Source organism: Haematobia irritans, chromosome 1 (assembly GCF_050003625.1).
Source record: "Haematobia irritans isolate KBUSLIRL chromosome 1, ASM5000362v1, whole genome shotgun sequence".
In the NCBI taxonomy this organism is placed as follows: Eukaryota; Metazoa; Arthropoda; class Insecta; order Diptera; family Muscidae; genus Haematobia; species Haematobia irritans.
Genome location: NC_134397.1, coordinates 235491877 through 235507440, shown reverse-complemented (window position 1 = coordinate 235507440; position 15564 = coordinate 235491877). Strand labels below are relative to the sequence as shown.

At 35.3% G+C, this 15564-nt stretch overlaps 2 protein-coding genes and 2 long non-coding RNA genes across 5 annotated transcripts in view; 3 read left to right on the top strand and 1 right to left on the bottom strand.

The window, feature by feature from the left end:
• PolA2 (DNA polymerase alpha subunit B) overlaps positions 1–2550 on the top strand; it is a 461246-nt gene extending 458696 nt beyond the window's left edge. The window contains exon 8 of the mRNA XM_075297490.1: positions 2252–2550. Within this exon, the coding sequence (XP_075153605.1) occupies positions 2252–2398 (147 nt within the window). The 3' untranslated portion in view covers positions 2399–2550. The remainder of the gene's footprint in view (positions 1–2251) is intronic.
• On the bottom strand, positions 2537–9261 carry DppIII (dipeptidyl peptidase 3). Of its 2 annotated transcripts, XM_075297305.1 has the most exons (6): positions 9110–9232; positions 8392–8460; positions 8053–8319; positions 7664–7970; positions 3774–4665; positions 2537–3707 (listed from the first exon to the last, which is right to left on the bottom strand). In XM_075297305.1, exons 3-6 carry the CDS (start codon positions 8232–8234, stop codon positions 2707–2709), a joined length of 2382 nt encoding a protein of 793 aa, XP_075153420.1. In that variant the 5' UTR covers positions 8235–8319; positions 8392–8460; positions 9110–9232; the 3' UTR covers positions 2537–2706. The 2 variants fall into 2 exon arrangements, with proteins under 2 accessions (XP_075153420.1, XP_075153489.1); XM_075297374.1 differs by lacking the exons at positions 8053–8319; positions 8392–8460 and having other exon boundaries at positions 9110–9261.
• A 4282-nt stretch (positions 9262–13543) lies between these two features.
• LOC142219552 (uncharacterized) lies at positions 13544–13995 on the top strand. The gene is made up of 2 exons (XR_012717629.1): positions 13544–13744; positions 13802–13995. It is a non-coding gene; the product is annotated as an uncharacterized LOC142219552 (long non-coding RNA).
• Positions 13996–14275: 280 nt separating this feature from the next.
• On the top strand, positions 14276–14786 carry LOC142219551 (uncharacterized). The gene is made up of 2 exons (XR_012717628.1): positions 14276–14536; positions 14604–14786. It is a non-coding gene; the product is annotated as an uncharacterized LOC142219551 (long non-coding RNA).
• Positions 14787–15564: the final 778 nt, after the last annotated feature.

Genomic DNA, 15564 nt, shown 5'->3' with positions numbered 1-15564 from the left:
AAAATCTCGTTAGATTTTCGCACTAAATGTTTTTACTTTGGTATTGCTTTCATTCAGTGGCCGGGGGGAAGTTTTTGGTTGCAATCATATCACCATAAGTGCAAGTCGTTCTGTATTATGTCATAGATATTGCATCCTATATCCCTACAATATTATGAATTAACAATAACTTTGGAATGACACTATCATTTGCGCGAAAATGTATTTAGGGAAAGTGTAGTTAACACCAGGGCAACACATTTTTTAGGCGAAACGAAAACGCCCTAAGACGTCATCGGACCACCCCCGTAAACTCTACATCTCCTACTATTTACCCGGCCAGCAAAAAGAAAGGAGCACCGATGAAGAAATAGCTATAATTTTCCATGACTGCGAAATACAGTCGGATACCAATCTGCTGTAGCAGTTTGCAGGCTAAGACCTTATCGGACCACGCTCTAAACTCTATAGTTGGAAGGGGAAGAGAGAACAGAACATCGACGAAGGACTACAAAGATGCTAAATCAGATTGGAGAAAATTATGATAGATCTTAGAACCTATCTTCAGTGTATGCCTCAGCTGGAACGACCGCTCTGGGTAGATCGGGAAGAAAAGAGAATGGAATATCGGCGGCGAAATAGCTGTAATTATCTATCACGATGACAGGTAGAGCGTCACTCGCTCTGATGATCTGACTACGAAAACGCTGTAAACTGTACAGCTGTACAGGATCGGGAAGAGAGAACAGAACATCGACGGGGAAATGTCTACGATGGTGACATGTAGAAGGCATCTCGCCCGGATGGTCTGACTACGAAGATGCTAAATCAGATTGGAGAAAATGATGCTATATTTTTAGAACTTATCTTCAGTGTATGCCTCATCTGGAACGACCGCTCTGGGTAGATCGGGAAGAAAAGAGAATGGAATATCGACGGTGAAATAGCTGTAATTATCTATCACGATGACAGGTAGAGGGCCACTCGCTCGGATGATCTGACTACGAAAACGCTGTAACAGATTAGAGAAAACTGATGCTAGATTTTTTAGAACCTGTCCCCAGTGTATGGCCCAGCTAGAACGACCTCCCCGGGTAGAGCGGGATGAAGAGAGAACGTAACAAGTCGGGCAGCATTCATTCACATGTTTATTGTGATTCAATTCAGTTGTATAAGTGAACCTGACACTATACCCCGACCTAACCTCGGAAATATAGGGAAGCGTGTCTACGATACTGAAACCTGGTAAACCGGCACACTTTGTAGGCTCGTATCGGCAGCCAACCACAGTGTTAACACACTTTACATTGGTTGAACACCAACATGGTTTTTGTTCGAGCAGGGATAGTGATCCCTGATACGAATTAGTAGACAGACAAGACATAGCAAATGGACTGAATAGTAAATACTATACCGGACCACTATTCTTGTCGTGTTCGATTTGTCCAAAACCTTGAAGTGAGAATTAGTGTCTGCCTTGCACCTTAGGAATCTTCAATTTCATACTCAATGTCAAATATATTTTCTTCTCGAACTCAAGAAGTGCAATTGCTTTGTCGATAACCACATCGAGGGTCCAAAATGATGTACTCTCGTCTTTGACAGCTTCTTTGGTAAACATGGGGAATTTTCCAAAAAAAAAAAAACATGGTGAAGAGAAACATGATTCTGTTGATTGTTATTCGAAAGTTCTTCATGGTAGTGTTTCCAAAATCGTAGGGGAAGAGAAGCAACTGGTCGCAGGTGATAGATTATTCAAAAGATCCTAGGGTTGACTGGTCGTCGCCATTTAAGGGCAGAATTCTTCCACTTCCTTTCGGTGATATTTGTGCTATCGACCCTGTTCAGGAATCTATTAATTTCTCTCGTCTTCATTTTGCAAGATAAGCCCGAAGTGTGCTTACATCGCAAGGAGTCTTCACATATCCTGCAAATTTCAGCGAGCTTAGGGTTGACGCTTGAAATATTCTTATTTTCCGTTCCCCCTTCTAGTCAGGGTCTGTAGTCATTTTACCATTCTCCAATTAGTCGATTTGGATGACACGTAGTCACATTGTCATCACGTTTCCGCCCGATGCGATAGTCTTAGGCGACTTTCGTATGTCAACTACCTCATAATACCGAAAAGTCGAAATCACAATGTTCAATATTACTAATTTTAAAACTAATTGATATATTTTATAGTTTTTTTTTTTTTAACTTACACATTTTGTATATTCCATGGCAATAAAACAAATTAGTATTTATACATATGTCTTTTTTTATTTTCCAGGTTGTTAATGGTTGTTTGGCCATCAATCCGGGCCGTTTGGCAGACAATAGTGGAGGTACTTTTGCTCGCTTCATTATAAATCCTCCATCACCCAAAGAGGAAGCCAACCTGTTCAACTATGTGGGTTGCCAAGTACGAAAAGTTTAAAAAGACCAAAAATACAATCCAAATATAAAAAATGGACTTAACATAACGCAAAAAATTTACAAATAATTTTGGACGCTTTCCTCTGTATTACCAATAAAAAACTATTACATTTTTTTATTATTAAAAAACAAATAAAAATTACTTGCAAATCATTTACTTTTTTATTAAAATTTTCTTATCAATTTGTTTTTGTTTTTAACAAATAACAAAAATCATAAAGTCTTTAAGATTTATAATTATTACATTATTACATTATTTTTTTTTTAATGTTTCTTAGAAATGCTGTTAACGGTAGATCTTTTTCAGCCTTAGTTACCAAATGCGCATGGGAAATACTTTTTATCGTTTTCAACAATTTCCTCTAGAATATCATCAACATCGGTTGTTGGATATCGGTCAACCCAGGATTTGATGTAACCCTCATGAGTGGCTTCATAAATTTGCAATTGAACTTTTTCATTTTCCTCCTTGGTATTGGCTTGTACAAGAATAACTCTTGGCTTTTTATGGGCTAAGCAGATGTCACGCCATTTAGCCCAGGGATGTGAACCAGATTCACTGACTTCAGAATAGTGCTCATACATTTTGGTGGCACTTTCAATATCGGCAGAACTTTTGTACACTTGCAATTTCTTTAGGAAATCCTCCATGGCCTTTCTGCCAACTGTATCAATTTTCGTGCGATCCACAGTCAAGAGTAAATTTTTACCTTCATCAGTCTCCTCAATGGTCACCAAACCTTCGCCTGCTTCCAATAATACTTTCATGATTACAAAACGGGCCCTGCTATGAGCTTGCATCCATTGTTTCGATTTTGGATTGAACATTTCCAGCGCCACGCCCATACCATTCCAAATCAATGAGAGCCAATTAATGTAGATAATTTTCTCTTGTTCGGCACTATCCTTGAATCCGAAGATCTCTAAAATATCGCGTTGTAATGAAAGATAAAGTCCTACAGCTTCCGCCCGACATTCTTCGTAGGAGGATCCAATGGCGCCAAATTTGGTGTCATAGGTCTCTCCAGGCAAATACCAAGTGGTAATGGGTTGACCAGTAATTAAGTTTTTAGTTGTGTCCTTATCAAAGTTGAATTTACCATTCTCATCGATACGGAATAATTTGCCGCTGCCATGACCCAATAACTCATGCAGGCCAACCTGTACTTCAAAAGCTTTTACCTTGTATTCTTTCATTAAAGTTTGATCTTCTTCGGAGAGGAATGGTATGGGATCTTTTTTGTTGATATTTGCCAAAACATTACCCAGCGAAACATTTTTGAAACCTTCATCTTGGCGAATTTCATCATCTGCGGAAAATTACAACGTTTTTAAAATTAAATACAAAAAGGAACTAATCACAATCATGAACTTACAGTTGGGAATGTTGATTCCAGCTGGAACACCACTACCGGCAAAAGTTAAAACATCTAATGATGTAAAGTCTGGTTTCAAATACGAATCCTTTTCGTATTCCTTGGTCCAGGGCAAATATTCCAATAGCTTTTCAGCTTTTGCCACTAGTTCGGCAAATTTGGCAGAACTTTCCTTGTTGACCATGGCAACGAAGCCTTCGAATTCTGCCCGCCCACCAGCAGGATCACGATATGTTTCGATAAATCCAATATAGGTTTCAATTACTGGTCCTTTATCCTTAATCCAATATCTGGAACCATCTTTATGATCAGCCAATGAGCCCTCTTGGAAGGATTTGATATAGTGGTCAATCATATTAACTTCATTGTCGTTTGCTGCATACTTCTTGGCTTCTTCCAAATTTGCATTAACACGGGCCAATAATTTGCTGTAATCGCCTCTAGTCACACGGAAATTATGACCTTTAAATTCCTCCAAGGGCAAAGTGATGCCATCCTTATCTGTTGATGCCACTGAACCCAATTTAACGTCATAAATTGTTTTGCCATTTTCCTCAACCTTAAATGTGCGGCACATATATGGTTCCAAACGCTTTGAAGTCAACCACTCATTGACAATATCGGAATCTTCTTTAGTGCAGTTGTCCGACCAATAGGTGGTGATGCCGTTGGGAGCAAATCCTAAGATTTCATTGCGTGGCTCCAGAGCATAGATCAATGATATAACTTTATTTAGAACTTTGGGAACTTTAGTGCCATTTGCATATGCGGCCGAAAGCTTTACAATGGACTCAAATTTATCTTGGCTCAAATTGGGTAAAATTTTACTATCACCCATACCTTTGTAGTTACCAGCGTTGGCAAAGATTCCACAGGCATATACCAAGTATGCCTAAAATTAACAATAGATTTTTTTATAAAAAATATTAATATCACATTGCAGGACCTGTTTAATATTAAGCCACATTTCAAGATTCGTTCATATGGGCCGATCTAAGATTACTCCTATATTAACCATAAGAGAGTCATAGAAGGTTATGTACATATATGAATCCTTTTTTTGTGAAGTTGACAATGGACACCGATCAACATTAGCGTAGCAGGACAATTTTCCTAGGGGGGGCTATAGCCCCCCTAGCAAAAAAATCAATAGACTGAAGTTATAGGTTCAATTAATGTTTTATTTTATAAAAATGAATAAAAAATCAACATAACTCGACAATTAATTTATAAAAAGGCAACTAAAAGTAGTTCCACACTTTTTCCCAGCAAAATAATTTGGGTGTTGTTCTAAAGGCACAACTTTAAAGGCATTTCCAAAAATGTCCTCACAAAGAAGTTAATTACTTTAATTACGCAGGAAGTTGTTTTAATTAATTTTTTTATAAATATCACAAAATTTTTTAATTGATCATATAATAAAGAAACTAACTTACAATTTAGAAGAAATAAGATTATATATTGCCATCGGCAACTGCTACCACAATGCAAAATCGTAAATAGGTTTTCAAATTCTGGGGGGGCTAAACTTTTTCTGGGGGGGTCTAAGCCCCCTCCCCAGAAGCCTTCCTACGCTTATGCCGATCAAAGATATAGTAGTCCAATATGGAACACTTTTTCCATGTGGAGTGATCCAATAACCCATGCAGCTTTCAGACAGTTTTAATTGATTTCAATTGCATTTCGTGACGATTGACATTTTCACCGCATTTCGTGACATTTTCACCGCATAGTTCGCATTCCAACGACCATTTGCGGTGTTCTTTCACACTCCAACCACGGTGGTCACTCGAACCCAAAATAATCTACCAAATTTTATTTTTTGACAAAATTTTCTATAGAAACAAAATTTTGAAAAAAATTTTCTATAGAAACAAAATTTTGAAAAAAATTTTCTATAGAAATAAAAATTTTGTATAGAAATAAAATTTTGAAAAAAAAATTCTACAGAAATAAAATTTTGAAAAAAATTTCTATAGAAATAAAATTTTGACAAAATTTTCTATAGAAATAAAATTTTGACAAAATTTTCTATAGAAATAAAATTTTGACAAAATTTTCTATAGAAATAAAATTTTGGCAAATACAGACACAACCATAGCAACCATGGATGGCCTTGATGTAAAATTGCCACATTTAGGTTTTTGTTTCTATTTTCTCGATAACTCTGAAACCAGTTTAGCTCTTTTCCTTCTACAACCTAAAGGGTGATTTGTTAAGAGCTTGATAACTTTTTAAAAAAAAAAAACGCATAAAATTTGCAAAATCTCATCGGTTCTTTATTTGAAACGTTAGATTGGTCCATGACATTTACTTTTTGAAGATAATTTCATTTAAATGTTGACCGCGGCTGCGTCTTAGGTGGTCCATTCGGAAAGTCCAATTTTGGGCAACTTTTTCGAGCATTTCGGCCGGAATAGCCCGAATTTCTTCGGAAATGTTGTCTTCCAAAGCTGGAATAGTTGCTGGCTTATTTCTGTAGACTTTAGACTTGACGTAGCCCCACAAAAAATAGTCTAAAGGCGTCAAATCGCATGATCTTGGTGGCCAACTTACCGGTCCATTTCTTGAGATGAATTGTTCTCCGAAGTTTTCCCTCAAAATGGCCATAGAATCGCGAGCTGTGTGGCATGTAGCGCCATCTTGTTGAAACCACATGTCAACCAAGTTCAGTTCTTCCATTTTTGGCAACAAAAAGTTTGTTAGCATCGAACGATAGCGATCGCCATTCACCGTAACGTTGCGTCCAACAGCATCTTTGAAAAAATACGGTCCAATGATTCCACCAGCGTACAAACCACACCAAACAGTGCATTTTTCGGGATGCATGGGCAGTTCTTGAACGGCTTCTGGTTGCTCTTCACTCCAAATGCGGCAATTTTGCTTATTTACGTAGCCATTCAACCAGAAATGAGCCTCATCGCTGAACAAAATTTGTCGATAAAAAAGCGGATTTTCTGCCAACTTTTCTAGGGCCCATTCACTGAAAATTCGACGTTGTGGCTCGTTAGTAAGTCTATTCATGATGAAATGTCAAAGCATACTGAGCATCTTTCTCTTTGACACCATGTCTGAAATCCCACGTGATCTGTCAAATACTAATGCATGAAAATCCTAACCTCAAAAGAATCACCCTTTATATGTTAAGCTTTTTGAACAATATATTCCTGTCAACTTTTTCTTTCCGACTTCCATTTTCCATTGAGCAATCATCATGTTTCAAAAAGAAAAGCTATGTCTTTCTCTAAATCCTTATTGCATATCATTGCATCAAATTATTACTTTCAAAGTATTGCTGGTGCACAATTTTCTTGTTGTTGGTAGTGTGTTCACAGGTCGAATTTCTTGTGGATCTTTCGAATTTTTAACCGGTTTTGAACTAACCAAAATTCCGTCCACTCAATCGATAGAATTATAGTTGAGTGGGTCTATTAAACGATGTATGCCGTCACTCAAATAGTTTCTAGATGATTTTGGAATTAGTAAGGTAGTTCTGTTCAATACAAAATGTAATACTGAATTTTTGAATAAAATAAATAAATTAGGGTATAGCTGATGGCCTTAGCAGCCAATGCTACTTTTCCCTTTTTTTTATCATACATTTACTGTATGATTAAAATAAACAATAAATAAATAAATTAGGGTACTCCCAGTTATTGTGCGATAAACTTGTTGGCTCTCTCTGTGCGAGCTGAGAGCCCAATGTGGACCGTATAGCCAATGAATGCGTGAGCTGTTTTATTCAAGGACTCGATTGCGCGAAACATTCAATATCATAGCTATCCTATCATTTTACCGATATTGAATTACAATTTTGTAGTGCAATATCTTTGTATTACCCTTTTCTAAGAACGCATGGTTTCCTATATAGGTTTATTTTCTTTGCTTACCGTAAATTCATCTTCTGTTATTCCATTAGCCAAAGCTTTCTTTTTCAGCTCATCCAAAGGTTCAGCTACAAAAATACGGTGCAATAGTGAGAATATCAATGGACCTTCAGGACTCGATTGTATTAATGAAACTAAACCGCCATCCCATGAAGCTTTGCTAAAGTAATGGGCATATAATTTTTCCTTATCTGTTAAGTTCTCAAAAGCACTTTTGCACTCCAAATCAGCAATGGGCTGAGTATTTGGCAAAACAAAATGGGCTGCATTCGAGGAACTCATATTGCGAACAGTGCGATGGTGTAATAGACTAGAAGAATATAAGAATGCAATTTCAATTTAGTTAATGCTAGCAAATGGTGTTTAAAATTTTTATAAAACAATGCAGATACCTTAAATTATTCCTACATGGTGTCAATAAACTATAATTAACCGGAAAGTGTTTTTGATTTTGTTGCCGTCTTATTGTTGTACTCCTAATATAGGCCATATTATTTGTGCTGACTTGAAAATTTCTATAGTTTTGCGCCACACGCAATGTCTGATATAGCTGAGATTTTCTTAAACTTAACATTTTCTTTGAATGAATATTGTTAAAATAGGTAAAATGAAAATTTGGGAAGAAGAGAGTAATTTGTACTTTTCTATATGTATGTCGTCTGGAATAAAATAGTTTCCGTTAAGATATGTATTTTGAAAATTTTGAATTTTAGGAATTTGAATGTACTTACATTTGTACTACTTGATGTGATTTATTTTAATTGTTTGGACTTTTCTTTCAATTAAAAGTCCAAAAGAAACTGAAATAAGGAAATAGAGCTTTTATAGAATTTGTTTTTAATTTAGAAAAGGCCAAAAGAAACAGCTGTTTACATTTGTAACAAATGAAGAAATGATGATATCTATTGATGAAAAACGTTTGCTATTCTAAATATGAATTCGAATGAATTTTGGGAAGGTGTGAGCTATCATGCATTTAGCGCTGGAGAATCGGCAAATTCATTTTTTTTTAACACAGTTAATAAAATGGTCAACTATGGGCTTATTTGAAATTGAAATAACTCTCATTGTTCATTTTTCAACATATTTCTTATAGAGGCTAAATGTACCAGTTTTAGCGTACCAATGAATTACTCCGTCAAGGCTGTTTGGTTGACCTTAAGTAACACTTTGAGATAGTAACTCCAACTAACCAAAAAATAATATTGAATAAACCGTAAATACAATTTATATTTGACTATGCACTACATATGTATTTATGGTTATGATAGTAATCTTTTGTTCCTCATCTTGGAAGAGTTCATAGATAAAAATTATAATACAAACAAAAAGGTTATGTCAACACAAGGACTCGAGATATTGCCACGATGTAAAATTTTTTTTCAACTGTTTTTCTTATCACACCATTAAGCTATATCAAAATTGCCATAAAGTAAGCGATTTACTCACCTTGTTTATTGGAATAATATAATTAAACAAAATTTCTTATTTTTCTTTATGGCGTGGGGGTTCTATACAAATCCACAACCGGTAAACAAATTGCAATGAAATGACTATGACTTTTAAAAATGTTAACAGCTGTTTTAGGCAGTGTTGCCAGGTTGGGGGTTTCCCCCAAATTTAGGGGTTTTTTACACGTTTAGGGGGATTTTTAGGGGTAACATTTATTTGTGGGAATTTTTGGGGGTAAACAAAATATCTTATGGTGTTTTCTTTTCTGAAAAAAGTGCTTTGCCTTCACTTTGTCTGTACAGAATGCGCATTTTTAAAAAGTTACCAGCAACCTAAAAAATGCTATCATTTCAGCGGGCAAAAAAGAATTCAAAGAAGGAAACAGGGCAATAGCAGCACTCTCGTTTGTTGGCAGTGCTGAAAATGCCCGTAATTTGCGTCTATGCGTGGCGCTATTTTCACAACAGAATTTGAAGCCTTTTCGCACTTTTACCTGTTTTTTTTAGAAAAGAACCTAAAAAGTACATTTTCCGGGCAAAATGCAAAAAAAGTGCGCATTTTTTACAAGAAAAGAAAACGCTATTAGATCTTATAAAGTGGAGCAATTCTCAACAAAATTTGGAACAATTCTGGCATGAATTTTGAGAAAAAAATAAGGGAAGTCAATCCATGTCCCTAAATACAAGCAAATATGCAATTCTTTTTTAAACGCATCTGTTGAAGGAGCATTTTTAATATTTGATACAATTAAAAACAAGGTTTGGTTAGGTTAGTCTGATGTATAAGGCTCACTTAGACTAGTCTGATGTATAAGGCTCACTTAGACTATTCAGTCCGTTGTGATACCACATTGGTGAACTTCTCTCTTATCATTGCCCGATTCCATGTTAAGCTCAATGTAAAGGTACCTCCTTTTTATATGCACATTGCAGTGCAACCACTTAGAGAAGCTTTGAAACCCTCAGAAATGTTACCAGTATTACTGAGGTGGGATAATCTAGCGCTGAAAAACTTTTTGGTGTTCTGTCGAAGCAGGAATCGAACCCGAATTCCTGACAAGTGGTGTAATGATTTTATCTAATGATTTTTACTTACTTCAAAAGAAAATTTTTAGCATAAAAAATTGTGTTCCTCAGAAAAAATCTTCTTTCAGTATATATGTTAAATAAATTTAATTTTTAAAGTGTATCACTACCGGATTTTTAACGAAATTTTGGGTCTTTTTTGTACTATTTACATACTTAAATTTTTTCTTAAGTTTTGGGGGGAAGAATCAAAAATTACGTGGCAACACTGGTTTTAGGATGCCACAAAGATAATTGAGAAGAAGATGCAGTCTTGTCATAGCAACACTGAAGCACCAGAGGACTCTGTCAACAAAATATCATAAAGTTTGCGTCGACGTGTCTCTCAAATGTACTGCCGTTTGCGTCGGAAAATATCATAACATTTGTATTTTTCATAAATTTTCTGAATAAAAACCCACAAAAGCAATACCAAAACGATTGTAGAAATTTAAAATAAAACGTATCTGTATTTTAAAGCAAATATCCATTATCGTTTTATGTGAATATTGCCGTTTAAATTTATTCCTGGGCAGAGCTGCTTTGGAAAAATTGACAAATAAAACAATTTTTTTCTCATAGCCCTCTACACCATAGATAATAGAAATACATAGATGTCCCACTCTTCTCTTTAAAAAAATGTGTCAGTTCCAAAAATTAATTTTCTGACATTTCGTTTTGTTTTTTTTTTTTCGTTAAGAGAGATTCTTTTGTATTCGTTGTCCATTCACAATTAATTTTTTATGAGGAGTTTTTTATTACAGAACACCCTGTTGTGTTAAAAAGAGTACCAAAAATCTCTCAATTTTCTTGATTTTCTTCGTTCATTCTTATTCTTCGGAACTGTCAAACTTAGTTTGACACCCATGGGACATCTATGTATTTCTATTGTCTATGTACTCAATTATCTTTGGATGCCATATTAGAAAATGAAGGCGAACCTGTAAAAGCTAACGGCGTTTATATTCGATGGAGACAGCGTGCCTGGAAAAATATTTGAAAAACGATCACTTTATTCTATTTGGAAAGTCGAAAATTGTTCACCATATACCTTTCACAATTTTAAGCGTAATATCTATGTTTTCAGAACTTTATTTTCGTTTTTATTTACATAAATAAAATATAACAAGCTGGTTGCGCTTGGCGTTTCACAAAAAATAAAATGGCTCTTCTAACAGTAGTGATGACAAAATACTTTCATGTACATTTTGTACTTTTTGATATGCTTCCCCCATCACAGTTCGTGATGGTTGTGGTGACATTTACGAGTCTGTGGTAGCAATGAGGATGAAATGGAACTTTGAAATGCTGGCAGGGATAATGTGCACAATATATGGGATATGTTCGACAATGTCGTCCAGAATAGTCTGTAAAGCGCATTACACACCATGCGTTCAATGCGTAAAATGTGTCCGATGATTGAAGAGTTGAAATTTTTCTTTGAAATCAAAAGCGAATAGTCTACCGCATACAGAAAAAATCAACCCTTCCGCATGATGTGTAATTCAGCCTTTATAGTCTGCCCGGCGAATATGGGAAGCCCAAAATTAACTTAACTTATTAACTTAATAACAACCCTGCCAACATTCTTTGAGTTTGATGGCGCTTCTGAGAATCTCCACCACCTCGAAAACAATCGTATACGACATCCAAAACTCGTCGGAAAGGCGCCGATGGAAGCAGCGTGTCTGTAAAATATCTGAAAAACAATCACTTTATTCCATTTGGAAAGTCAAAATTTGTTCACCATTATACCTTTTACAATTTTAAGCGAAATAACTATGTTTTCAGCACTGCATTATCGATTTTATTTAAATAAATTATAAGAAGCTAGTTGCGCTTAGTGTTTCACAACATATAAAATGGCTCTTGTTACAATAGTGATGGCAAAATACTTTCATGTACATTTTATACTTTTTCATACGCTTCCCCCATCACAGTTGGCGAGTGTTGCAGTATCACTTACAAGTCTGTGGCAGCGATGAGGATGAAATGGAACTTTAGGTTAGGTTAGGTTATGTGGCAGCCCGATGTGTCAGGCTCACTTAGACTATTCAGTCCATTGTGATACCACATTGGTGAACTTCTCTCTTATCACTGAATGCTGCCCGATTCCATGTTAAGCTCAATGATAAGGGACCTCCTTTTTATAGCCGAGTCCGAACGGCGTTCCACATTGCAGTGAAACCACTTAGAGAAGCTTTGAAACCCTCAGAAATGTCACCAGCATTACTGAGGTGGGATAATCCACCGCTGAAATGGAACTTCGAAATGCTGGCAGGGAAGACATTAAATGCACGTATTCAACTTTAATGTTGAATATTAAAAAAATCATGGAATTAGCCATCATCAAAAACACTTGCACATAACAAGAGAGGAAAACTTTGACGACAAGATTATTGTATTTGTTCGTTAAGGTGGGTATTAAGTTCGAGTTTAGCCGCTAAAATCGTCATTTTTCACGATTACTTTTCTTTAATAATCCATTTTAATGAATACAAACTTTTGTGAAAATTTGCTTTGGGATATTCCCCGTCAAGTTATAATGAAGTCTGCAACAAATATGTATAATTTTATTACTTTTTTTACTGATTTAGTTTTCACTTTAGTGAAAATTAGCGGCTAAAGGTGGGTATTAAGTTCGAGTTTAGCCGCTAAAAACGTCATTTTTTCACGATTACTTTTCTTTAATAAACCATTTTAAGGAATACAAACTTTGTGAAAATTTGCTTTGGGCTTTTCCCCATCAAGTTATAATAAAATATGCAACAAATATGTATAATTTCATGCATTTTTCTTACTGATTTAGTTTTCACTTTAGCGATTTTAGCGGCTAAACTCGAACTTAATACTCACCTTAAAGGTGAGTACTATGTTCGGCTTTTTCACCAAAACACTAAATTAAAAGTACAAATATATTTATGAAGACGATTATATTTTGATCAAGTCTTGCCAAATATAGGATGGAAAAGATCCAAGGAATTGTTTGCAAATAATTTTATATTTCTAAATTAATTAATTAAAAAAAGTAACCGTGAAAACAAGCTGGTTTTCAGCTTGAAAAGTGAACATAGTACTCAGCTTAAGTGTGTAAATATAACCATAGCGATAGGCGGTAGGCGAAACATTTTTGCCGCAACGGCAAATACAATAAGCTTGACGGCGAATAATTCCCTTTTTCACGTTTCCTAGCGTTTTTGTTGTCAATACAGCATGCTTTGACAATATTAAACAATGAAGTTGAATAAAAACATACAATAGCTTGTTATTTGTTGAGTTATTTCAAGAAAAAATAATCTACACGTGTCCAGGCAACAGCAGTTCCTACCCCTGCCAGCATTTCAAAGTTCCATTTCAACCTCATCGTTACCACAGACTCTTAAATGTCACTTCAACCATCATGAAAAGGTACATCAAAAAGTACATGCAAGTAATTTGCCATCCCTACTGTTAAAAAAGCCATTTTTTTTTGTGAAACGCCAAGCGCAACCAGCTTGTTATATTTTAATTAAATAAAAATGAAAATAAAGTTCTGAAAACATAGATTATACGCTTAAAATTGTGAAAGGTATATTGGTGAACAATTTGGTGATTTTCCAAATGGAATAAAGTGATTGTTTTTCAGATATTTTACAGACATGCTGCCTCCATGGAATAAAAACACTGGTTGATAGACGCAGCAACATGTAACTCGCTACTTGTAACTCAACATCATCATTAATGCCAAAAATTATGTTAAATGTAATGTGATAGTGGTATAAATGTTATATTTTTAAGAATTTGTAAATGTTTAATCAAATTAATAAATATCTAAACAAACGTGTTTTACTCGACCACAATGATTCTTTTACAACTATCTTAAAATGCACTTTTTCTGATTGTTTGGAGGGTCCCTTATTGGCGTCGTTCTAAATTGATCTATAAAGGCACCCAATAATTGCACTCATGCGAAACATTTTTGTAGTAACTTGGCGTGGTACAACTTCTCAATAGTGACGGCGCTTTTCCGACGAGTTTTTGATGTCGTATATGATTGTTTTCGACGTAGTGGGGATTCTCAAAAGAGTCCCCAAATTCAAAAAATGTTGGCAGGGTACCCTGCCAGCATTTCAAAGTTCCATTTCATCTTCATCGCTACCACAGACTCGTAAATGTCACTACAACCATCCTACTGTGATGGGGGGCAGCATATCATAAAGTACAAAATGTACTTCATACATCTATTTTGCCATCACTACTTTTACAAAAGCCATTTTATTTTTTGTGAAACGCCAAGCGCAACCAGCTTGTTATATTTTATTTAAATAAAAACGAAAATAAACTTCTGAAAACATAGATTTTACGCTTAAAATTGTGAAAGGTATATTGGTGAACAATTTTTGATTTTCCAAATGGAATAAAGTGATTGTTTTTCAAATATTTTACAGACACGCTGCCTCCATCGAATAAAAACACTGGCTGATAGACGCTGCAACATGTAACTCGCTACTTGTAACTCTACCTCATCATTAATGCAAAAAATTATGTTAAATGTGATGTGATAGTGGTATAAATGTTATATTTTTAAGAATTTGTAAATAATTAATCAAATTATTAAATATCTAAACAAACGTGTTTTACTCGACCACAATGATTCTTTTACCACTATCTTAAAATGTGCTTTTTCTGATTGTTTGGAGGGTCTCTTATTGGCGTCGTTCTAAATTGATCTATAAAGGCACCTAATAATTGCACTCATGCGAAACCTTTTTGTAGTAACTTGGCGTGGTACAACTTCTCAATAGTGACGGCGCTTTTCCGACGAGTTTTTGATATCGTATATGATTGTTTTCAACGTACTGGGGATTCTCAGAAGCGCCCCCAAATTCAAAAAATGTTGGCAGGGTAGTGGTGAGTTAAAAAAATTGATAAGCGATGGCAACACTATACCAGTTTTCGCCAAGGAGTTAGAATAAGTTTTAATTTAGCGACACGCCGCTAGCCGTCACGGTATTCCGTCGCGGATTTTGGGCTTCCCATAAGAAATATACGTAAATAAGTGTTCGCCTACCGCCTATCGCTATGGTTATATTTACACACTAAACTCGAACTTAATACCCACCTTTAGGCCGGTATGCACCTCTAGCGAAAAATTTCATTCCCATAAGAAATGCATTGCTATTTATGCTAACGAAATTTTCGGTAGCGTTCAATTTTGTAAGCTGGTACGCACCTCTAATGAAAATAACAGGGTTGTCAAAAGCATATTTTGGCAGCAAACATTTAATTAATTACAATCATTGTGTGCGTAGAAGTTTTAAAAGGTCTGTAAATAATAAACAATTTATTTGAGGAATATTTGGAACATATATTAACAATTTTTAAAAGCGATTAGCGGGTTTAAAATTT